The 23,121-nt window shown below is 37.3% G+C and overlaps 4 protein-coding genes across 4 annotated transcripts; 1 reads left to right on the top strand and 3 right to left on the bottom strand.

The window, feature by feature from the left end:
* Positions 1 to 374: 374 nt before the first annotated feature.
* garem (GRB2 associated, regulator of MAPK1) lies at positions 375 to 7,155 on the bottom strand. The gene is made up of 6 exons (XM_055207358.2): positions 6,787 to 7,155; positions 4,517 to 4,657; positions 3,830 to 3,960; positions 2,372 to 3,559; positions 1,873 to 2,042; positions 375 to 1,765 (listed from the first exon to the last, which is right to left on the bottom strand). Exons 1-6 carry the CDS (start codon positions 6,905 to 6,907, stop codon positions 913 to 915), a joined length of 2,604 nt encoding a protein of 867 aa, XP_055063333.2. The 5' UTR covers positions 6,908 to 7,155; the 3' UTR covers positions 375 to 912.
* A 1,661-nt stretch (positions 7,156 to 8,816) lies between these two features.
* Positions 8,817 to 14,877, top strand: ncf2 (neutrophil cytosolic factor 2). The gene is made up of 14 exons (XM_055207371.2): positions 8,817 to 9,109; positions 9,353 to 9,435; positions 9,567 to 9,675; positions 10,217 to 10,351; positions 10,735 to 10,842; positions 10,970 to 11,029; positions 11,508 to 11,551; positions 12,613 to 12,754; positions 12,910 to 12,975; positions 13,089 to 13,181; positions 13,343 to 13,494; positions 13,578 to 13,689; positions 13,840 to 13,948; positions 14,047 to 14,877. Exons 1-14 carry the CDS (start codon positions 8,870 to 8,872, stop codon positions 14,127 to 14,129), a joined length of 1,536 nt encoding a protein of 511 aa, XP_055063346.2. The 5' UTR covers positions 8,817 to 8,869; the 3' UTR covers positions 14,130 to 14,877.
* A 146-nt stretch (positions 14,878 to 15,023) lies between these two features.
* Positions 15,024 to 17,669, bottom strand: dph2 (diphthamide biosynthesis 2). Its single transcript, XM_055207383.2, has 7 exons — positions 17,509 to 17,669; positions 17,021 to 17,195; positions 16,816 to 16,928; positions 16,512 to 16,732; positions 15,753 to 16,436; positions 15,427 to 15,606; positions 15,024 to 15,307 (listed from the first exon to the last, which is right to left on the bottom strand). The coding sequence occupies exons 2-7, from the start codon at positions 17,171 to 17,173 to the stop codon at positions 15,150 to 15,152; spliced, it is 1,509 nt and encodes a 502-aa protein (XP_055063358.2). The 5' UTR covers positions 17,174 to 17,195; positions 17,509 to 17,669; the 3' UTR covers positions 15,024 to 15,149.
* Positions 17,670 to 17,769: 100 nt separating this feature from the next.
* Positions 17,770 to 22,712, bottom strand: mcur1 (mitochondrial calcium uniporter regulator 1). The gene is made up of 9 exons (XM_055207393.2): positions 22,229 to 22,712; positions 21,663 to 21,782; positions 21,446 to 21,549; positions 21,166 to 21,267; positions 20,969 to 21,010; positions 20,758 to 20,829; positions 20,555 to 20,608; positions 20,357 to 20,471; positions 17,770 to 19,371 (listed from the first exon to the last, which is right to left on the bottom strand). Exons 1-9 carry the CDS (start codon positions 22,374 to 22,376, stop codon positions 19,316 to 19,318), a joined length of 813 nt encoding a protein of 270 aa, XP_055063368.2. The 5' UTR covers positions 22,377 to 22,712; the 3' UTR covers positions 17,770 to 19,315.
* Positions 22,713 to 23,121: the final 409 nt, after the last annotated feature.

The raw sequence follows: 23,121 nt of genomic DNA, 5'->3' as shown, positions 1-23,121 counted from the left end.
TTAAGTCGTAAGTGGTAATTACAACTTTGTAAGTCGTAAGTGGTAATTACGACTTGGTAAGTCGTGGTAAGTGGTAATAACTTATTTTTAATAACTTATTTTTTCATAAGAAAATTCTTCTGAATGATTTTACTAATTACCACTTACGACTGGTCTGAGCCAGTTATAAAATGAATCCCATCATGAATCACCCACCCCTACCCTCTATACTCTGAGACAATAGCATCTTTAGCCGCATTTGTGCTACAATGTGCTAACAAACACATTTAGAAAAGCTTTGTGACAAATTAACCAGTCAGTGCAGTGGCCATTGGCAGGGCTTTATGGGCTTTGTTTTTGGGACATCGCATTAACAAGCAAATAAAAACACCACATTTAACAAGACTGCATTTGGTTTAATGGGGATTAAAGAAAAGGAGAGGGTGAATTTTTTGTAGGGTTATTGTGTTCACACACTACCAACACACATTTATGTCCAAACAGCCTGTAAAAGTGGATTTTGCATATGTGCCCTTTACAGTATAAAACAACTATCGTTTGTCTAAGTAAAAACATCTAATCAGGTCAATCAACTTTATTGATCAACAACCAAGGAAACGTAGGCCACAGTTGGATTGGGTCAAAATATTTTCAGATTTCAAAGGCTTTGGGTTCAAGCAAATAAGTCAGTTGTGCAGGTACCGTAAGGTCACAAAGAGATTACATAGAGATGGGTAAATGTTAATACACAAAGCAATCCATTTATATATATTTATATACATATATTAAACAAAATGGCTATTAAAATCATTACAAGACTGTGCATAGCATTTAGATACAAAACGGTTTAATGCAATACAGAAGGCCAATATTTCAGGCTGCCACTGCAGCACATTGCATGTTTTGCTCTTGACTGACTTGGCTTGTTCAACGTTACATTTTGGGCCTCCAGCCATTAATGAACTGCATAAGTTTCTTTACTTGTAGTTTGCTTAGCTTAAAATCTTCCGACAAAATCTCCTCCGTTAGCTGCAGGAGCAAATTTCCGTCTATTTTTTCTTGCACAAACAAAGAAACAACGTCCTCTGACAGACCAATGAACCGTAGTGACTTTGAAACCTCTTCAATGGATAGACCTGATAGGTTGTTCGGTGGCTGCCATGATGACCCTGTGGCTACAGGATACGAGACTGAGGACACATCTGTAGTGCCTTGATGTGATCTTTCTGGCAAGCAGTTTTTGGACTCAAGTTCCATAGCATCAACATTGGGATTAGTTGTAGTGACGGGCTCTGCCTCTTTCTTTGTATCGTTCGATTTTGGGGTTCTCGGTGGCAAAATAGGGCAGGACTGGCTCTGCTTAGTGTTACATTCCTCTGAGGATTTGTCTCTGTACATATCCATAGTGTAGCTGGTGGATTTGGTGCAAAACTGGGTAGGCTGGGAAACCTTTTTGACCTTGGAGGCTGCAGCACTCCCCTTAAAATTCTCCCGCCTATCAAAGTCAAAGAGTCCTGAAGGACAAGCCTTAGGAGTACCGGGTGTCCTCTTTCGTGGATAACTAGAGTAACTCCGACAGTGGACTGAAGGGAAGTCATCGCCTTTATACGAATCAGCCCCACAGAAATCATTTGGCCAGGAAAGCCGGGAAAAAGAGGCATCGATGGAGGGACTGAGGCAAGAGAGAGGCTTTGAGCCCTCAGTGGCATCTGGTCTGATCCAGTTACATGGGTTACATGCATGGTTCTGATCGTTGGACTCATTCTGCGACTCGCCCTCTGAACCTCTATTGAGATGGAGAATAGGGAGGGACAGATAAGATCATTTAGTAGAAAAAAATGTAGGAATAAATAAGTTGGTGCAGTTTATTGATCAATCAAAATAGTAACTCACATTTTGTGTAGGCCAGATGAGTAATAAGATAGTGTTGGGCTTGGGGAGCGAGTGTCTGTCTGCCGTGGCTTTGCAGGAGGGTATGGCACTGTGATACTGCCCGAGCCTGTCTGTTTGGAGCTCCGTGGTGGAATCGGTGGAGCGTTCAACAACCGGCACTCCTCTTTCACCTGCAATGGGAAACGAAAATTGAATGCCGGAATGAAAAAAATTTACTATGTACAAAGACACAAAGATTACTTTGTACTAAGTTTTCTTGAGACAAGATGTGCCAACTTAAACTATAAGTCTAGTCATTTCAACCTTTGTTCCAACTTGGAATACAACCATGCCTGCAGTGATTGACCAACAGGGTAAACAAATAAGTCACTATTTAAGCACGGCATAAACTTTTTTAAACTGAGAACATTCTGACCTGGGTATGTGGAAACAAATAATATCATAAAGATCTTAAAGATAATTAAAAGAGAAAAGACTAATCTAGTGAAAACAAACTTACAGCTTCAGACTTTGGAGGCACCGGAGGTGGAGGTAGTTTGACATCTCCGCTGAGGAGGGCGCTTGTGGGTCCTGCTGTGGGGTATGACAGTGCAGTCGTGCAGCCTGAGACAGTAGTGTTTCCTCGCAAACCCTCATTGTGTTCTAGCACGGGTCCATGGTTCTTAATGTGATCCAACCAAAGCTCCTCATACGGCACGTCTGGTTTAAGCGAACCTGAGGAACTGTCTAGCAGCTCGGGGAACAGATAATCTGCATCCGCTGGTTCTGGCGGCACACAATCTCCACATAAACTAACGCAACCCTGAAGATTTACCTCGCTGTTGCCGTGGAGATTGTTGCCGTAGACACAGACAGACAGGCGGTGGAATGACTGTGTGAGCTCATCTCGGGCTGAGCTTAGAGAACTTGGCAAGTGTACATGTGACGAGCAGCCATTGCTCCCGCCTCCACCGGAGCTGCAGATGGTGCTCCCGCATCCTGTTCCCCCAGTGCTGTTTTTCTTTGGACTCTTGCTGTCCTCAATCCAGTCAATCCGTACATCACGGACTGCCCTGGAGTAGTCATCAATATCAAACTGCTCCTGACAATAAGTAAACCAGCGGTGGACCACCGTCTCTAGCCAAGCTTCTCCCTGAAGTAGCCCTTCAGGCAACAGTAAACGTGGCAAAGCTGTAGACACGTGCAGGGGGAAATGCACTGGCAGTATTTTGTTCGATCGCAATGCACAACACACAACAACCGTCTTAGTCTGGATGTTGACCAACTTGTATCGATGGCCTTCGCGGATCAAATGGAGATCATGCGGATTACGTGGCGGGATGCTGGGCACAATGACGTTCACGGGTAACCTGGTCTTTTCCACGATTGTGCGAATAGTGTGTTCTCCTTCTTGCATTTGCAGCTCCAGCGGCGAGCAGGTACTGAAGCGACCTCGGCACTGGAAAGGCAGGCTGATGCTCTCATTGGTGCGGTGGTTCATGCAGATAAGGCATGGCATCTTTCCGCGGCCAAGCCTACTTATAGAGTTAAGCTTACCGATGCGCTTGAAGATGGTGTTGAAACGTGATTTTTCTCGCGACGATTTGGCATAAAGGATCTCGGCCTGGCCCATTAGTGTCAACTCATCCCCAGTGCTCAGTGTAATGTTGTACACTTCAGTGTCTTCATTGGACTCTCCTGATGCCATCTGGGAGAAAGACAAAAGTCATATGACTTTGAAAATTCATCAAAATAGAATCAGTGTCATCTAAAATTATTTAGCTTTAATTAATTCATGTAACTTGGACATATACAGTGCCCTCTATAAGTATTGGGACAGTAAAGACAAAATTCCTCTGTTTGCTGTGGGGACAGGAAAGATGAATATTCTTAAGATGAATATGAGGCAAAATGCTACATTTAATTAATATTTGATTGTTTCAACACATACATGCTTTACCAACAAAGAATATCAGACCTTGACATTGAATGTGATTTCCTCCATGACATAAACTCGCTCAGGAAATGCCTTGGCCACCTCCTCCACACTGTTGTAGTACTGCACAGGCTCTTTAATGTCCCTGTCCATCTCCAGCAGCTTAAATTGACCTGAGACAAACAACAAAACAGTCCAACAGAATTATATAAAACTATAACAATGATAAAAACTGTGCCATAAGATGTTTATTATTTAGTAAGTTATTATGAAGGTGTCTTTCTATCTTGCTTATACTTGCAGCATTGATTGCTACACAATCTATTAATTTGCAATTTGTTTAATTCTAAACTTTATATATAAAGCGATATAGTTGCATTCTTTGCAAAGACAGTTTACTTGATCAGTACAGAATCCAGAGTGAATAAAATCAAATGAAAAGCCAATTATCGTCTTTCTCTTTATTGACCAAGGGGTAAATCTTGATAGCCAGAGGGATGTCAATATAAGGAGGCCAATTAGTTAATGAATTGCAGACTTAAATTGACAGGAAATACTGCACCGCAAAAAGTATTAGCTGCACAAATCTTTGCTCGGTCTGTTATCTGTGAATCATTAAAAAAGTGAAACCTGCCAGACTCATTAAGATTTCCTTTCCCCCTGAAACTGAAACATGCCCATCAGAAAGATATTTCCACATAGTGTTGCTTTACAAGTAAATGGCCTTACCCTCATAATGGACGGGGATCTCGATTTTCGGTCCGATGACATAATGGCCCTCTTCCAGGCTATGAGCAGTAATTGTGGTCCATTGGCGACATGAATGAATCAAGAGGTAGTCTTTTTCTCTCAGCCCTTCCACTGATTCCCCTGAGACGAAACACAAACCTTTTACATATTAATAGCTTTCACAGTACCAAACCTTTACTTCAGTAAAAAACAATGACGGTACACTTTTAGCAAGAAATATGAAAACCATAAAAGAGCCCAAAAGAGCTTTCATAAGTTTAAATATATGTGACCCCTGCCTGTGAAATCCAGGGTTAAAGGGACACTCCACTTTTTTTTGAGGATGTGCTAATTTCCAGCTTCCGTAGAGTTGGACATTTGATTTTTGCTGTTTTGGGGTCCATTCGGGCGATCTTCGGGTCTGGCGGTACCACTTTTGGCATGGCTTAGCACGGTCCATTGTATCTGATTAGACCATTAGCATCACGCTCAAAAACAACCAAGGACTATAATTAATAATCAAGGACTTTGCTGCCGCACCATGGCCGCAGGAGGCGCAACGACACCACGCTCCACCCGAAAATAGTTGCCTTGGTAACTTTCAATAGCAGAGGATTATTTTCAGGCGCTGCGTAATATCATTGCGCCTCCTGCTGCCATTTTACAGCAGCAAAGTTCTTGATTATTACACCAGAATGAAGAGTATAGTTCATAGCCATATCTGCCTAGAAAATCACAACTTTTAATTTTCTGTCAGTCTTAGTACACGATGTAACTACAAAAGAGTCAAGTTTTAAATAGGAAAAATTATGAAACTCTTTGGTTATTGTTGAGCGCGATGCCAACGGTCCAATCAGATTCAATGGATCTAAGCTATGCTAAAAGTGGTACCACCAGACCCGGAGATCAGCTGAATGCATTCCAAAACGGTAAAAATCAAATGTTTAACTCTAGGGGAGCTGGGAAATTAGCTTATTTTCACAAAAAGTGGCGTGTTCCCTTAATGCTTAAAATCTAATGATGAATTTAGGAGCATCCAAGTTTGATTTCACTCACTGATTTCACTTTAATTTCAATCCCTGACATGACCTTACTCAGTCAATGTTTAAGAAATCAAGGTTATATTTTCACAAAATTTTCTTTACATTATGTAGGATGGTTTTATTTAGAAAACACTAAATCACAAAAAACTATGTTAGGTTCATTCATAAATGCTCAAAACAACAAACTTTACTTAACTAGGTTACCCTGAAAAGTACATGCCAAGTACAAACTGCAACAGGAGGTACCAATAAGACTTATAAACCAGATAATCTGTATACTCTGATTATATAATATCTAAAGGCAGAGCACTTGCATATTGCAGTGTATGTTATTATGTGGTAGATGAGATAAGAAGGTCAAGGGTAACTTGTGTGTACAAACAGCTCTGTCTATTGTACCAAATGAGCTCTTATAAGAGTTCAGAATTCCAGTTACTTTCTCTAATGATAGTGCCCCAGTTCCCATGATAATGATCCACTTTCCCTGACATTACCCCTCCTCCATCTTTACATGCATCAGCAACCAAGCTTGTATTTCTACCCTGTCACAATAAACTATTTAAATGTTAAACAAATACTAAATTTGATTAACTGCCTATTATACTAGAGCTTACCAAATATTGTGAGTAAAACCCCATAATAACACGCATGAGCCTTTTGACAGTTTCGTTACGCCAACTGTCAATTGTCCTGTATCTGTGTGGACAATAAAGTTTAAAGTTGAAATGCAAAGTAGGGTACTGAAGTATGCTGATAAGTTCTCTAGTAGCAAAAACAAGTTTGTTTTGTTGATTAGTTTGTAAAAACTTTGGTTACGAGACAAGTGTTTGTGGAAACAACTCGAATTGTCTGCAGTCTTGTTGTTTTTTTACTCTGGCCTCTGGCTAATTTGCGTTAGCTTGCTAACAACTCTGCATCACTTATTAGCTTTTAATTTGGTTGCATAGTCGGACATCGAGTTGGAACAGTTACACAATACACCACGTGCAATGTCGACAGTCTAAGCAAAAGTATAAAAGCCATTGAATTAGACACTTTAGTTTAGCCTTTTTGTTGAGTGAAGGGTAATGTTAGCCTAGCGAGCTAAGCTGCTAATTATTGGAATTCCACCGGAGCGCAACCGCCCCCGCGCAGCTGCTGCGGCTGCACGAAACGAACCACAACAGTACCTGATTAAGTTACCACAAACAAGGCGTTTTTACCAAAACAACTCAGGACAAAGCTTACCGCTGTCCAACTTTACAATCTGTGGCAGTCTGTAGGCACTAACAAGTCTATCCAGAGGCAGTGTCGTCGTGCTCCACGTTACATCTTTTAAACTGTTGTAAAGCATCGATCCAAGGTCCATGTTAGCTTGCTAACATCGGCACGTTATCCCACCGCCACATGCATTTGCGGCGAATAACGGTTCTTTCATGGAGAAGGCTTCGTTAGATGTCCTTTTGTTTACTTAAACGCAGGCGTGAAGTGTAGTGAAGCCATGTCAGTCAACTGTCTATTTACACTGACAGGAAATGCCATGTATTCCACACCGCGGAGATCTCAGAGCTGGAGTGGCTATTTCCTCTTCCCTGCCGCTATGGTGGTTGCTTTGGCAACAGGCGCCATATTGGCTGTACCTGAGATTTTACAAACCTGTTAACTGTCATCCAACCAATTTGATTACTTTTGTACCAAATGGTTCAATGACATGACATGACATACATATTTTTTGTCCGGGAACATTATGTACAATAAAAATAACTTGATACATTTATGACATGTGTCACTTTATTCTATAAAACCTATTTACTTTAAATACATTTACAGTATTACAATACAATACAAAAATTACAATACAGTTTTTTGTTTTGGTTTCTCAAATGGCAGACGAGGGGCCTTGTAAAATGGCAGGCGAAGGTGGCAACTGTCCATACAAAATAGCAGTTTAAGACGACTGATAAAAATATTGTTTAAATTATAAAAAATGTAGATACTTTGGCATTATATTACTTTCAAAAACTTTACTGTAAACAAATGTAACAAATATCAGTAGCTAGTTGTTTGTATGTTGGGACTTTTGTCCAACAATTTGGATGTTCTGGATAGTACTACTGCAATCATGGTCAAGTTAACAACTATAAACTATAACACCGCCCTCTGTTTGTTACAATTAACCCCACCTATGGGGTAAGTTGTAACGTTTGCACTTATGTCACTTTTTGTTTAATTGTATCAGAACGGTAGGTCCCACAAAAAAATAATGATAAGGACAAAGTCAAAAAGTGTTAGTTTCAGGGTTCCCACGGGTCCTTGAAATCCTTGAAGTTTGTGAATATTGGGGGGAAAAGTTCAAGGCCCTAGGAAGTTTTGAAAATATACATACATAGATACAGGTCATTGAAAGTGCTTGAATCTACTTTATGCAAGAAAAGTCCATATTATTTCCTGTGTAGTGTAGGATAATATCATAAAATTCTAGACTTTTTGAGCACACGTGCTAAACTGTTCACTTTAAATGCTTATATCTTCTCTATGTGAATGTTGATTCATACCAAAATGATTTTTTGCAAAGTTGTGTTTGACAAATCAAAAAACATCTTGGACTACTTATAACTGTTGTTCCCTGAGAAGGGAACGAGACGCTGCGCCTCCCTTGCCATACTTCCTGCATCCCTGTAACGTCGTCTTTGGCAATATTTCAGATAGTGATATACTTCCTGGCTCCCGCGTCACCCTGTCTTTGTCGTGAAGCCTTACCATTGGTTGAATTTGAGATACACATGAAGACGCACTTACCCCTGGAGGCATCCCCAAAGTGTCACCACAGTGATGCAGCGCGAGTTCCCTCGAAAGGGAACTGTAACAATGTATCTTTAAAGGTAACACGATGTAACGTTGCTCTCACTTGAAATGTGTCCCCACATTTAGTCCTTGACTTTGAGGGTATTGGACCTGGAAAGTCCTTGAAAGGTCCTTGAATTTGAGGTTAACCAAGGTGGGGGATCCCTGTAGTTTGTGCCCTCCCTCTCCCTATATGATGATGATGATGAGGAGGATAATAAAGAGAATTGTCAGGGCTAAATACACAATGAATAAAAAATACAATAACATAAACATCTTATAATAGACTCTTATTATGTTTGTGTAGATGAAATGCATGTATAAAATAAGGCCTTGTAAAACGTCTATGTCTCATCAATGCCCTTACGCTGAAAAAGTGAACTTACTCAACCACCAAGTCACGAAACAGCAAATATAGAAGCAAAGTACAGAGCACTTCCTTTCTGTCAGCGAAGGGGCTGGTTTTGTTCTCTGTGTAGAGTTTCACATGATTTATGGTGTGTTCATAACAGAGAAGAGTTTTAATTTGGAAGCAGTCATCCGAGGAAGCATCATGTCATTTGTTAGCACTCTGCGTCAGTGGGACGAGGCTGTTGCTTGTGTGGAGCAGAAAGACACTGACTCTGCTCTCAGGATATTCCTCAACATCGAAGACAAAACATCCAAAATCAACTACAACATTGGCTGTCTTTATTTGAACAACAATGAGTTAGACGAGGCCGAAAAGGTGACTTATAAAATAATTTTAAATGACTATTATACCTTAATGATGAAGTCATTCAAATGACTATTATACCTGTTATGTCCAGTGTTTTAAGTAATATTTAATATGATGCAGATTATTGTAGATTTGTATTGTTTGTTTTGTGAAGAATACTTTTTTGAACTATTTTAAATGTCATGTCATTACAAAAAGGAAGTAAAAGTAGTTTCACTCTTTGTGGAATTTTTTTCTGTTACACATCTGAAGGCGTTTGATAGAAGTATAGGCAAAGATGGGCACCTGGCTGTGGCCTTCTTTCAGAGGGGTGTTACTTTCTACAAAAAGGAAAAGTAAGGCCTTACCATCTTTTCGAAAGTAGTTAGATTTAGGACAAAACGTTTTGATGTTTTGAATAAGAATCTTTGAGATGAACAAAATATCCTGACACTATTTATGTCTATGTACATAATTGTATCTCCAGGTTTGAAGAGTCTCTTCTAGATTTTCAACAGGCGTTCAAACAGTTAAGAGGAAATCAACTAATAGACTATAAACCCCTGGGGCTGACATATAAACTATATGCATGTGAGGTATGACCAGTCACATGCAATGCATTACATGTGTAATATGTACTGTAGTAATTTGAAAATCATAAAAGATTTAAAAAATAATGCACAAGTCTGATTGTTTCTACACTGTAAAAAATGCTTTGCTGCCTTAAAAATTTTTGTTGAATCAACTCGAATTTACAAGTCATTATGAGTGTACATTTCGTAAAAGCTGAAAAGTGTCTGAATGCTAAGATGATAATACACTGTAAAACCTAACAGTTAACTTAACTCAAACCATTTAAGTAATCTGGTTGCATTAGACCATTTAAGTTTTAAAACACATCAATTTAAGTACTGTGAACTTGAGTCATGTGCAATTATGCACTTAAATTTAAGTACTGTGAACTTAAATATAAGTGCAGAACTGCATATGACTCAATTAGTTTAAGTTCACAGTACTCAAATGTATGTGTTTTAAAACTAATGCAATAGGTTTACTTAAATGGTTTGAGTTGAGTTAACTTTTAGGTTTTACAGTGTAGTACTGCAGTTCTTCAAGAATCTTCCTCTCTGCTTTAAGGTTCTTTATAACATGGGATTGATACACGCCCAGACGGGAAAATGGGAGAAAGCTCAAGAGAACCTTCTTACTGCACTGAGTCTCAGAGCAGAGGCCAAGTTCAACCACATTGACAATGCTTTGGAAGCCATACTGGTCTGCATACTCTCATACAGTAACTGTTAATAAATTGTTAACATAGTATCAACATCAGATTAACTATAGATTCTAAGAAAACTGAATACTTTACATGTTTAATAATGTGTTTTTCTAGTGTAAGTTAAGTGAGGATAAAAGAGGATGTGGAAAACACTTTTCATCAGTTACATCTGATTGCATAAACACTAGCTCTGGTTAAATGTTATGGGAAGTTGTGTAAATTGTGGAATGACAACATTTACCAAATGTTTTGACTCACCCCTCTATTAGTGTGAATGTGTCATTGTTTTTATTTTTACAAATATTGCTTGCTTTTGTCTGGATGTACTGTTTTAGAATTGCTGCCACAATGTCCACACGTTGTCCTTTACACTTTACAGAAGCAGAAGATTTATCCTCTGGTAGAAATTCGAGCAGGGCTGCTGTTCAAACCCAATAAGCACTATGTAGCAGAACTAGAGAAAAAGGACTACCTTGGAAAAGCCAAAGTAAGTGCCATCAAATTACCTCACTTATGTGCATAGATTAATAAGGGTGATGTCCAGATACTGAATAGATATTTGTTTTGCACTTGGCTGGAAAAGTAGATGAGTAAAACTGGTGTATTACTTACAGGTTGTGTCTTCTGTTGTACCTGCTGATCAGTTTTCTGGGTTTGCCCCACTGCAGCCTCAAGTAAGTAATAAAAGTTAACATACTGTAACGTGAAGAAAGAATTCATAAAAAGATGTTTACTGGTTATACTTCACAGAAAGGTTGCCTTTGTTCACAATAGGAAATGCTTTAAACTAAAAAAAGAGCAATATAGTTTTTCAGAATTTATTAATCTTTGTTCGTCTTACTTTGTTGTGTTTTAACTAATGTTAATACACTAGTCAACATTCGAAGTGGATCAAAACTATTCAAAAAAGTTTACATAAAACCAATCTCTAATACCCATTCTTGTTTTAGGACAACTTTGATAAACTTTTTTGATCCACTTCAAATGTTGACTAGTATAGTTACAACTTTTGATTTTAAAAATGAATTAGTAAATGCTGAAATAACCATGGGCTAATTAACTGTAAATGCTGTACGTTGGCTAATGCATAAAATAATGTTAACAAATACAACCTTATTGTGACGTGTTACTAAATTATTGCATATGATCTAGGTTGATGATGTTCCATCAACACCAAAGGTGCCAGAAGTACTAAGGTAAAATTTCAAAAAATTCGGAAATTATAAATGTTATCCCTGAGACTTAAAGGCGGGGTGCATGATTTTTGAAAAATACTTTGGAAAAGGGAGTCGGGCCGTGTACCAAAACACACTTGTAGCCAATCAGAAAAATTGAATTGAATATGTGTGGGGTCTATCAAAATAAGGTCCAGATTCTATTGGGGTAGGGGCGTGTTCGTTTAGGTGATTTCCAATGTCAACATTGCCTTTCAGAGATCATGCACCCCGCCTTTAAACCTACAACCTTTGCACTGCCAATGCAATGCTCTAGTTGAGCTACACCTAACTATCTAGAACAGTGGTGCCCAAACTAGGGCCTGCGGGCAAAAGTTGGCCCGCAATGACCGTTAATTTGGCCCGTCATGCTACGTGAGATAAGGAAAAAGGATTAAAGGCATTGACGCAGAAGTTCATATTTCTAATTAACCATTATCTATATTTTACATTTTTAGTTTTATTTGTACATTACAAAAACGTAAATTAAAAATAAATGCAAGGAATTCAAGTAAATACATTTTTTTGTAATGTACATGCATACTTAAAGGTGTATACCATGCATGACAAAACTCAACGAACTCGGGTACTATAGGCTAATAATGGAGAGGTTGAGACAGTGGCACACAGATAAAAGGAAATTAAAAAATAATTGGGATAATGATTTCTTTTTTACAACATTTACCTTTGAAAATAAAACTGCATTAGTTATACATAAACAGAGTAATGTTTACTTATTTTTTTAATATTAGAGTTATAATTTAGGAGAATCAGGGCAACTTTCATTTTAATATAACACAGCAACATTTCCTTTCGGCCCACGGCCCTCAGTCAGGTTTGATTTTTTGCCCTATAGGAAAAAGTTTGGGCACCCCTGGTCTACACTTCAGTGCATTTTTAATTATTGTGAGGTTTTGTATTGTTTTTAAGGCCAAACTTAGAATCTAATCTCAACTATTATTTGCAAGGTTGTTTATTAATGTAATGCGTTTGTACTTATTAGTGTGTCTGCAAAGAACATAAATGTGCGTTGTACTCAACAGGGCATTTGAAGGCGAGCCACACACTGTTCTCTATGAGTTTGTTCCTGAGACCAAAGAAGAATTGGCTGTGTTGCCTGGTAACATCGTTTTTGTTCTTCAAAAAGGAGCTGATAACTGGGCATCTGTTATTTTCAATGAGAAGGTAGTTTTTGGTGTATGTTTGGTTATACAAAACCAAAAAAATAATCTCTTAGATTTTTCATTTTTATCACCAGTTGAAATGGAATTGTGTTTACCTTTTGTCTGAAATAATTATGTTTCTATTCCTCTTTATATTGTTGTTCGGTTTATTTCTAGAGAGGTCTCGTACCTTATAATTTTCTAGAACCCTTGGATATAACTATGGCATCAAAAACAATGCAGGTAATTTTCTTTTGAACCAATATTTTTAATCCCAAAACAAGGATTAGGCCCCTCTTACATTTGTCTTACATTAATAAATGAAATATCAACCGTTACCAATGAATGTCATTTAGATTGAACCAATAAATGAAAATGATGATATACCAGCTCCACCCAGAAGAGCACCACCTAGTCGACCAGTGGGTAAAGAAGGCTTGAAGGCAGAGGTGCGGCATTCACAAAATACTAATTTCAACATGTAATGACCTAATAGAAACTGTTTAATAATCTATCGAACAGTATTTATGCATGTCTGAAGTACCATTACATATGAATCGTATAGAATAATTCACGAGTAGTTTACCATAATCTACTTTATTTCAAATAGGCTAAAAACAGTGAGGAATTCAAAGGGTGCATTGTGAAAGTGCATTTTCAGTTCACCATTGCCATCAGTATTGCACATGGTCAACCATATGGATTCATTCTTCAGAAGATAAGCTCTAAACTACAGCTGCCTCCATCAGCATTAATCCTACAGTAATATAACATTACAGATGCAAAATTTAAAGAAAAACACTCTTATGTGCCTCATGGTAAGTTTGTTGTAATGTACTGTTCAGGTATGCAGAGGAAGATTCAAAAGAAAAAAAGATTATTGAGGATTCAGTAATGGGGGCTGTATGGGACAGTGTGAAGGATGGACGTCTAACACTGTGGTGTTCTGTTACTGAGGTAAAATAAAAGCTTTGCCCAGCCACTTTCACACAGGACACACGACGATACAAAATACATGTTGTTCACTGACCAGTGAAACAAGTGTGCAACTTTACCAGTAACCCAAACTTAACTGTTTTCTTTCTAAATCTGCTCTCAATTTTTAAGGGTAAAAGTGTGTCTAACGAGAAAGTGGTTGCTCTTTACTCTTATAAATCTTCAACCCCAGAAGATCTGGATTTTAAAGCGGGAAATGTTATCACGGTTCTTTCAAAAGGTAGGAACAAAATATTTAATTTACTAATAGAGGCATAGAGGAATTACTAAAAAAATTAAAATCATTCTTAAAATGATTTTCTAACTTCTCATTTTCAGTCAATGACGAGTGGCTTGAGGGTCAATGCAGTGGAAAGATTGGCATATTCCCAGCATCCTTTGTTAAATCCCTTAATGGGTAACAACAACGGAAATCAACATTCAAGTTAAATGTGTTATGTTTACATTTGCTGTATATTTGAAATAAATTAACATTATTTTCAGGACTAACTATTATATTAATATTGACATTATTAACCATTATCATATTCTATCTTTTTGTATTCCTGTACTCCGCTGGTAAAGTGTTGACATCTCAAAAGGTCATGGGTTCTTTTCCACAGAGCACACATACTGATAAAATGTATACTGTATATTATAATTTTAAGTCGCTGTGAATAAAACTGTCTGCCAAATGCAAAAATGTTAATTTTCTCCGTTATTGTACTGATGATAGGGATAAAATATTGCAACTTACTGATGGGAGAAACGTAGCTTTTCGAAGCGTTCGAAACGCCACACGCGCTGGCGACACCTGCTGGTCAAAATAGTATAAAAGCAGATCTGTCCAAAAATTTTGCACTTTTTTTCATAAAATAATAGTAGGATTTGTATTACAATGTGTTTACAAAATTATTTAACTTAATTAAGACATAATTAAAAGTCTGTGCTTTTAGTTTTATTTAGGGCAAACAAATCATTAATACTAACTTGTGCCCTTTTAATTAGGCACATTTTGTCATTTAATCGGTCTGTAATGAAAAAGTAGACAAAATGCTAGTGTTATTATTCAGAAAGATGAATGTTTTATGAATTTGCATAATAAAAGGTTGAGTTTACCTGACCATATTAAACACTGGTCATTTGCTCCCCCTAGTGGTGAACCATCGGATTTTCCCTTGCTCCGAACCAATTGATTTGAAACAAAAGATTCGTAAAGGTTTCGAAGCCTCATTAAGGATGCTTTGAAAGCGACCATAACCATTGCAACTTGTCTTTTTCAGTATATAAACAGTATACTCTGTATAAAAAAGCAATAGTTATAATAAAAGATTTATTTTCTTCAATTTAGTAATGTGATTTCTCTTAGCATTATGTCATGAGTGAGATGTTTGTAGTCCTTTAATGATTTCCTATGTCAATCCAATATTATATGGTTGGTATTATTCCTGAAGGGGTGCTGTTGAAGAGTCCCTATCAGTCCCTCCCTCTTCCTCATAAGCAATTGCAATGCCTCTCCGTCCTTCTACAGCCTTCACCACTGGTGTCTGTCCCAGCATGGGCTCCAGTCCCTGCCAACTACGGCCAGCCAAAAATGATGCTGCGAAATCAGAAAAAAATCATGATTATATTATGTCTTCAAAAGGCTTAACGTTCAGTGGTTATACAAGTGGAAGAATGAGTACAGAAACTAGTTAAATACAGATTGAAGCTCACTACCTGCAGTATTAGTATTGGCCACGGTGAGAGTTTGGTTCCTGGGGACAAGTGAGGATGACTGTAAAGTGCAACTGGTTAAACCAGAGGTCCGCAAAGCTCCAGTGATAAGTGAGACATCAGTGGTCTCCTCCTCATTGTTAGACTGATTTGGTTCGGGTAAACCAACATGACTGCTTCCACCTGCAACATATCTTTCGAATTAGATTACCAGAACACTACTAGAAGAGGACATTTATGATTAATCCTACATTTTAAAGTGTTCTACTTACAAAAAAAATACATAAAAATATGCATGCATGAATGAAATCATGCAGTGAATGACATACCAGGCAGTAAATCTCTGAAATCAGTGACATATTCTCCAGTCCATTCTCTGTGCCTATTGCAAGCCAGCTCCATCTCAAAAGGCGTCACCACAGGTCTATAAAATTCACTTGAATCCAGCAGCGAGTTTTCTGGGCAGGCAACCAGCACGTAGACATCGATTTCCAAAAAGTTGGCTAGCTTGGGAACATTGATCTTTCCCATGGCAAACATGTAGCTCTTTTTGCCTGCTTTGTGAATGTTGTCCTTTAGCTGTTCAATGATGGTCAGGTAGTTGGCGACACCAAGCGTGCCCACCAAGATTCCCACCACACTGGCATCTTTGGCACGCTCGATGGCATAATAACGTTTCATTAGTGCCTTATTGATATTAACAGATTCAACTCGGCCTGCGCACGTTACTGGATCAAATGAGCTGAAGGAACAATGGTTCCAGGTCATCATAAAGTTCGTAAGAGTCGGCCCTTCCTGGCCAATGTAGAACATACTGTAATCATCAATGCTCAGTCCCTCTTTTACACAAAACTGTCTACCAAATTTAAATATGACTTTATCATCCTGTGAATCTGAGTGATCACTGACCACACAGCTGTCGTGTATCAGGTTAGCACCATGGGAATGATCCACTTTTAGAAGAGAAAACACAACATTGGAGTAGACATCACACAAAATCTTCTTGAGATCACCTAAGGAGAAAGGAAATCATTTAAGTTCAGAATTATAACTTTACTGAAGAATAGCACGAGGACAGTAACATTTACCTATAGCATGTGTGTAAGTGACATCATAAAGGATGAATACATGACTTTGGCAGTCAGGGTAAAGTTCTTTGAAGGCGGCTGCACATTGCTGGACATCAATAGGTCTCTTTCCGAACACATACAGAAGAGGTAGTCTTTGGCAAGGGCTAAGGCATGATGGCCCATAATGCACTATACAGTCTGCTCGTACATGTTCAGCTGCTACTTCATCCACACAACAGCTGAAAAGCAAAGCAAATCCAGTATAAAACTTCTGGTTTCACATATAAAACAAAATATAACGATAAAACACTGAGGTTATTACCTGCCATAGGACGTATCTCCTAAAATGAAAGTCTTTGCTTTGGTTTCTTTCTCTATTTCGGCAGAGATTTGGACAGCATCAGACAGGAGCTCATCTGGAAACTGTAGGGCTACCTGTGATGAATGAATCATGAGATATTGATACCCTGAATAGTTATGATCTTTTAAAGTGTCTTAAGTAAACTTGATTTCTAGAGATGTCTTGCCTTTTTGAATAGATTGCTAGTGATAAAATGACACGTCTCATTTATCTGATACAGCTCAACCAAATTTTTTGCTTGGCTGTCTGCTGTAGTGGTGGACACATTGACAGTGCGTTGAAGAACCGCTTCACTATTGCTGCTGAAAGCATCAGTCATCTTCTCTCAGAAGTCATGTACTCTGGGAATAAAAGACAGCTATATTTAGGTTGGTATCAGTAGAAAAGACCATACAGAATGTAAAAGTATACCTTTTATTTTTAAATTATAAAAATCCCCGTTTTTAAAAGCCCAGCATTCAAACGTTCCGATATCATCAGTACGATTGTCATATTGAGAATGCAAACGTTTCAATTAAAATACAATATTGATAGCTCATACAAGGTGTCATTAAGTAAAAGTAATAAACATTGTTGGAGACAATAACACTTTGATGACAATATAGACGAATGTTGTAATGATTTGCAGAGTCAAAGAGATCACATTGCACTTACCATAAAAACGTTAAATCGTACAACACATATATTCCTCGAAACGGCTAAAATAGCTTATTGTACAGCAAAATGTCATATTAATCGAACAAAATACAAAGTAACATAGCAAAACACAGATGTATACTCTCTTGTCGGTTTCCACGTGAAGTTTCTGGACATAAGCGTCTTCTTCATTCACACGTGTCTCATACACGTATAACGTCATACTGCCCTCTAGTGTACAGAAGACTATCAGCAATAAAATACTCAACATTTCCAAAACAAAGTATTGTTCACTTTATTGATCTCAAAGACATAATGATACATTCATCATATTTACTTCTATTATATTTAGTCTTTTTAATGTCACATATTATACAAATACATAAATATTCTTGTACATCTTGTGCGTATAAATTCTCAGTAAAAGGGCATTTAATGTTTTTATGCAAAGGATTGAATTACATGTTTCATCTCAGTGTGCATGTGTTCTTTGGGAATTTAACTCAGTGCTACTTGTGCCCTATAGCAGATACAGGAATGTGACAAACAACATTATACAACAATTACATGACACACAGAAACAGTGCAATGGACGTCTCATAAGAATTAGGCACTACTCATTTTTTTCAAGCTTTGTAGGCATATACAGCATGTGTACTGCTCCCAGAAGTATGACAAAAAGATGTCCCTTGATCCTAAAATGACTGTTGGCATTTTATGTAATACATGCGGTGTGCATTTTTTTTAAAGATGAAAATAATTGTTTTAAAAAAACTTTGTAAAATGACAAAAATGTTTTGGTTAAAGACTGTAGAATATATTTTTAAATGCTGTTTATAAAACGGCCCGTTCTGGTTCTTCATTCTGATTGGTTGAAACGCATTCTAAGCCATGATAAAATATCCCGGTAACCCCACGGTTCAGACCGCATTACAGGAGTATCACTGCGCCACTGTTGCTGCGTACTGATTTATGAAAATAAACACCACAGTCTTTAATCATATTTTTAATTTTTCTACAATTGCACAATTAATGGCGATATCCAGATAAAAAATGGAATTATCTCTCTTTTAGCTGAACATTTGAGAGGTGATAAGAGAACAAATGAAGGTAGGATGAAACTTTTTTTTTAAAGCGGAGCCTCTGTTCTTTCATTTGATATTTTATGTTTATTTAAAGAAGATCATTTTTCAACTAAAACTGGGTGGCAAGAGTTAAAGTTAAGCATACCTCTACGCATATTTGATTATCACTACAACAGTTGCACGATATAAATGTTAATGTATATTTTAGATGAATGTTGATTTATAAAAATAAACACCACAGTCTTTAATCATATTTTCATTGTGTCTTTGCTGCGTCTGTGTTGGTTGGGAACTGCGCTCTGTTTCAGCCACACTTGATTCTGAGGAACTACTTTGTTTGGCGGAAGAGTAATATTTGTACTAATATAACTTATTTGTGTTTTATTTTATGAAATCCTGCTAACGTTATGCATATGAAGTAACCGTTTTATAAAAGCAATAAACCACGCAAAGCAAAGCCTAACAACGCCCCCTATCTGTTATAAAATGCACTGGTAACCCACTGCTTCTTGGGGCTTATTGCTTTAATAAACAGTATGATTGTATTAGACGTGAACCCAAAAACCCTGATGCAAAAATGCTTTACTTCTGACCTAGGTATATCAAAATGTTTAGTTTGCCAACAGAATAAACTTAAATAAGCAGTAAAATTGCTCCCATTGGATGTCTGTGAATGCCACAGCACTTTCAATGACCTAAAGATGATAAGAAATTTTCTTAAAAAGAAAGTCCTCTGAGATTCACATCCAAACTCGATAGAATCCAAGAACCACAGTGAGACATGTGAATATTGAACCTAGAAAAAGTAAAAAAAAAATCATGAATTCAAATAAATATATTAAAACTCTTTTAAGATTTTCTTGGCCAATATCATTATGTATGTGTAGATTCATGGTACAGCATTTAATAAATAATTCAGTTATTTACATGTTAATGTAATCCTTAAAGTTGCAATGAAATTGAAATGAAAAACTATATATATTTTTTTAATATTGTGGTATTATTAACAAATGACTTATCTGTGAGCTTCATTATTTTTGTAAAATTCGTGTGTGCTCATAATCTTTAATCAAAAATGCAAATCTCCTCCCCTCCTCAAAACGATCTCTCTTCACTTCCGGTCAAAAGTATGGCAGGCGGGCGGGGTCCAGGAGAAGATCGCAGGGGATAGCAATTAGCAACACGACCCAACTTCAAACGATCCAATCAGATCTCGATGGACAAATTCAAATCCAGCCCTGCCTTATTTCATCTCAAAAGCCGTTTCATTTGGATGTACGTCACCATGGGGAAAATAAGGTAATCGCTACTTCCGTTTCATGGCGACTTTAAAAAAGGTAAACATCTTTGGTTTGAATGTCGCAAGATGTATGCAGCAGTTTACAGTACTTATATTTACTCAAGTGTTGATTTGTACATAAACTTGCTCCTCTCAAAAAGTTTATATATATATAGTCAAATAATGTTGTTGTTACTTAAGTGTAATACTGTTATTACAGAATTAAACTCAATATTAATTTTGTTCCATCTTTTGCCATGTTTCTGAGGTCTGGAAAACAACCCGAGGAATAACACAAATGTAATGTCTAGTATCCAATGAAAGCTCTAGAAATAGCAGCAAAATGTGTTTTTTGTTTTAATGTTACGCAAGTTCCAATCAGAAATTGACTTTGCAAATCTGACAAATTCTGACAAATGCAAATCTCAGTATTTTGTATTGGGGAAATGTGCATTCATTTTGTATTTTGGAATCGGATAAAAAGCAAATGTTGACATTTTACCTGCAAGATATTTGATGGAATCAAGTTTATGTGCCTCAAGCAAAGTCTTCAGGCCAGCCACCTCTGTATCGATTTTCATGTTTGTCTGCGTCACATGGCGATCCTGCTCGGAATGCTAAGAAGGACATTTTTATTAAAAAAGCTCAATATAAAAAAGATACTATCCTGATCACCTGAAGCCTTTTTTTAATTACTTACCATTTCCATCAATTCATTCTTAGTCCCAATAAGCTTTCTTTCAAAATCTGCAGTCTGGACCAAGAGCAACACATTTTGGTCAACTGTCAACCTTAAACCACTCAGTAAAGAAAATAACATCATAAAATCATATTTAGTTTTTGAGAATGAGCAAAGCCTCACAAGCTGGTTTTCTTGTGACACTTTGATTTTGCTGTACTTACCATTTCCTTCACTCGACTTTTTTCTATATTCAGATCCAAAATGATGTCTGAACGCCTTTTGTTCATCACATCCTGCAAAGCAAAAAAATACTATAATGATAGCATCCAGTCATCCAACACAGGTCTATCTTCAGCAGTAGTGTGCATAATTTTAATGTGTATTAAAAAGCAAATGGTAAAACTTTGCATTTTCATATGAGCATATACTTACAACAAGCTGTGTCTTTAACTCTAAAAGCTCAACCTTGATTTTCTGTAAAAAAAAATCATAAGAAAGAGTGCACATAAGGATTCATCCCATAACGTGATACATACATGACAAAATGATCACAATCATTTAAAGCAGTACAGGGCAAATTATTACCTCTTCTTTACATAAAAAATACATAGTAACAAAATAGTTCTCACGTCATTATCAGCCAGTAATGCTGAGAATTCACTCCGCTCCAGAATGATCATGTCCTTTTTTAAAGCAGCAATATGAGACATAACCTTCTGTAACATGATCTCCTGTAAAATAAATTACTTATAACTGTCTTACCTGGGCTCTAGTGAAGAAAATGAAGTAATAAATGACCCAATACTATGTATTAGTTATAATATACTGTACAAAGTTTATGTAACACCTTGTCACAGTTTTGCTTCACTTCGCATACGCTATAGGTGAGGGTCATGGTCAAGAACTCACTTGCTGTATCTTGGTAGCCATGTCACTGTACATGACATCCATATTGGAATTTGTGATGTTCACCATAGTCCTGACAATGACCTCGGCCTGCTGGGTTGTGAACCCTGAGAGGAGGGAACAGAGCATCTTCACGATTCTTTAAATTAAATTCCTAAAATCATCTCAAATATGGCATAAATAAATTCTGTACATATAAAAAACATAAGAGAAACCTGACCGTTGTCCTCCATTAGTTGAACCATTGCATGAGTGTCAAAAAATAACTTCCTGTTGCGAGACTTAGTGATGTCAGATTTTGTCTGGTCATACTGCAGAGTTTGAACTGAAGTGCTTAACTCTAAAACAAACACAATGGGGATAAAAAGTGAGTAGATTGTGAAAGAAAAACTGATCATTATAAAATGCAGTCATCTTACTTTGACTTACGTCCCATTGTATGGCACATAATTAAAAAAACACACAAACCACACCGAAGTTGAATTTTCTTGAGAACATTGCTCTTATTCGAATGTGTCTCTTACATTTATGCTTTTGACATACACTTTTATCCAAAGCGACCTCAAGCCATACATTTCATCAGCATTAGGTGTCGAACATCTGACCCTTATTAGGATGCTATCACAGTGCCCTCCTAAGTAAGCTACGTACAGGTTAGTACATTTAAGTAAGCTGTTCAATCAAGGTGACCTAACCTATGCATTAAAGACGTCTAAACAAGATAAGCCAACAGCTACTGTAAACCTAAAGAAGTGAGCACTGTTTCTAATAGCACAACATACTCACCTTTGACCAACCTTATTGAACTTCTCAAAAGCAGATCGAGCTTTGTGTCAGGACTTGATAAGTAATAATGATATGTCCTTTTTCTGTTAAGTGCACTTCCAAACGCAGAAATAAGGCGAAATCTCCCCTTGTTGTATAGAAAGATCATTTTGTAGAAGATGAAGACAATGCACAAAATCTGTAAATTAATTCACTGTTTAAAGCCTTTATATAACCGTTTAAAAAGTTTAAGCGTCCGGCCGGTTCGACCGCATGATCTTGCAGTTCTCCTCTGTATTCGTCCTTTAACGTCAAAGGCACTGATTATATTTACTTTTAATTATTGGTATAATAAGAGGAATTTAATACAACTAGACTCGTACGACCTTGTGTTTAATAATAACCAAACAGTTCTTCAAAATTCTCTCCTTTCGTTTTGACAGATGACTACTTTCAAACTTCCTGTAACAATGAGCGTAAACAATGACGTAAAGACGTACACATTAAAGCGCTAGTACACGTGTTCGATTTCATGCTGCAAGACAGGCAGATGACGTCAAAGTACCGCGAGGGCGATGTGAGAAATCATGCAAAGGAGTTTGCTTTCGAATCGCTCTCGCGGTATTTTGATGTTTTTGCCTGTCGGTTCCTGCCGCGCCGCATGAAGTCGAACATGTTCGTTCGAGTTTATGCCGAGCTGCGCAGACTGATCGGCATATGACGTCAATGTACCGCGAGACCGATGTATTCGACCAAAAACCACATCTTTAAATCGTTTTTTAATTGTACAAACGAAAGTAATAGACTAGAAAAGTGTTTATATAGTCCTATTTACAAACGAAAAACATCTAGTATTTATTAAAAAAGCTAAACATTTAGTTGAGACACATAACTAAATACAGTAACACGCTAAC

This window comes from Misgurnus anguillicaudatus, chromosome 21 (assembly GCF_027580225.2).
Source record: "Misgurnus anguillicaudatus chromosome 21, ASM2758022v2, whole genome shotgun sequence".
NCBI lineage: Eukaryota > Metazoa > Chordata > Actinopteri > Cypriniformes > Cobitidae > Misgurnus > Misgurnus anguillicaudatus.
The sequence above is the reverse complement of the archived record's forward strand: the minus strand, read 5'-3'. Positions and strand labels throughout refer to the sequence as shown.

Bases quoted from the DNA above. Each gene is read 5' to 3' on its own strand.
- mcur1 (XM_055207393.2), bottom strand. From the start codon at position 22,376: ATGATCTTTCTATACAACAAGGGGAGATTTCGCCTTATTTCTGCGTTT. The intron at 20,609-20,757 runs GTAAGTACAGCA...CTCTTGGTCCAG, and splicing joins AAAGTCGAGTGAAGGAAATG to ACTGCAGATTTTGAAAGAAA. The intron at 20,472-20,554 runs GTAAGTAATTAA...TGTCCTTCTTAG, and splicing joins AGAATGAATTGATGGAAATG to CATTCCGAGCAGGATCGCCA.
- dph2 (XM_055207383.2), bottom strand. From the start codon at position 17,173: ATGACTGATGCTTTCAGCAGCAATAGTGAAGCGGTTCTTCAACGCACT. The intron at 16,733-16,815 runs GTAATAACCTCA...TTTGCTTTTCAG, and splicing joins GGAGATACGTCCTATGGCAG to CTGTTGTGTGGATGAAGTAG. The intron at 15,607-15,752 runs GTATGTCATTCA...GATATGTTGCAG, and splicing joins TTTCAGAGATTTACTGCCTG to GTGGAAGCAGTCATGTTGGT.
- ncf2 (XM_055207371.2), top strand. From the start codon at position 8,870: ATGATTTATGGTGTGTTCATAACAGAGAAGAGTTTTAATTTGGAAGCA. The intron at 9,110-9,352 runs GTGACTTATAAA...ACACATCTGAAG, and splicing joins AGTTAGACGAGGCCGAAAAG to GCGTTTGATAGAAGTATAGG. The intron at 9,436-9,566 runs GTAAGGCCTTAC...TTGTATCTCCAG, and splicing joins ACTTTCTACAAAAAGGAAAA to GTTTGAAGAGTCTCTTCTAG.
- garem (XM_055207358.2), bottom strand. From the start codon at position 6,907: ATGGACCTTGGATCGATGCTTTACAACAGTTTAAAAGATGTAACGTGG. The intron at 3,560-3,829 runs GTCTGATATTCT...TCTTTCTCCCAG, and splicing joins AAATCACATTCAATGTCAAG to ATGGCATCAGGAGAGTCCAA. The intron at 1,766-1,872 runs GTGAGTTACTAT...CCATCTCAATAG, and splicing joins TCATCTGGCCTACACAAAAT to AGGTTCAGAGGGCGAGTCGC.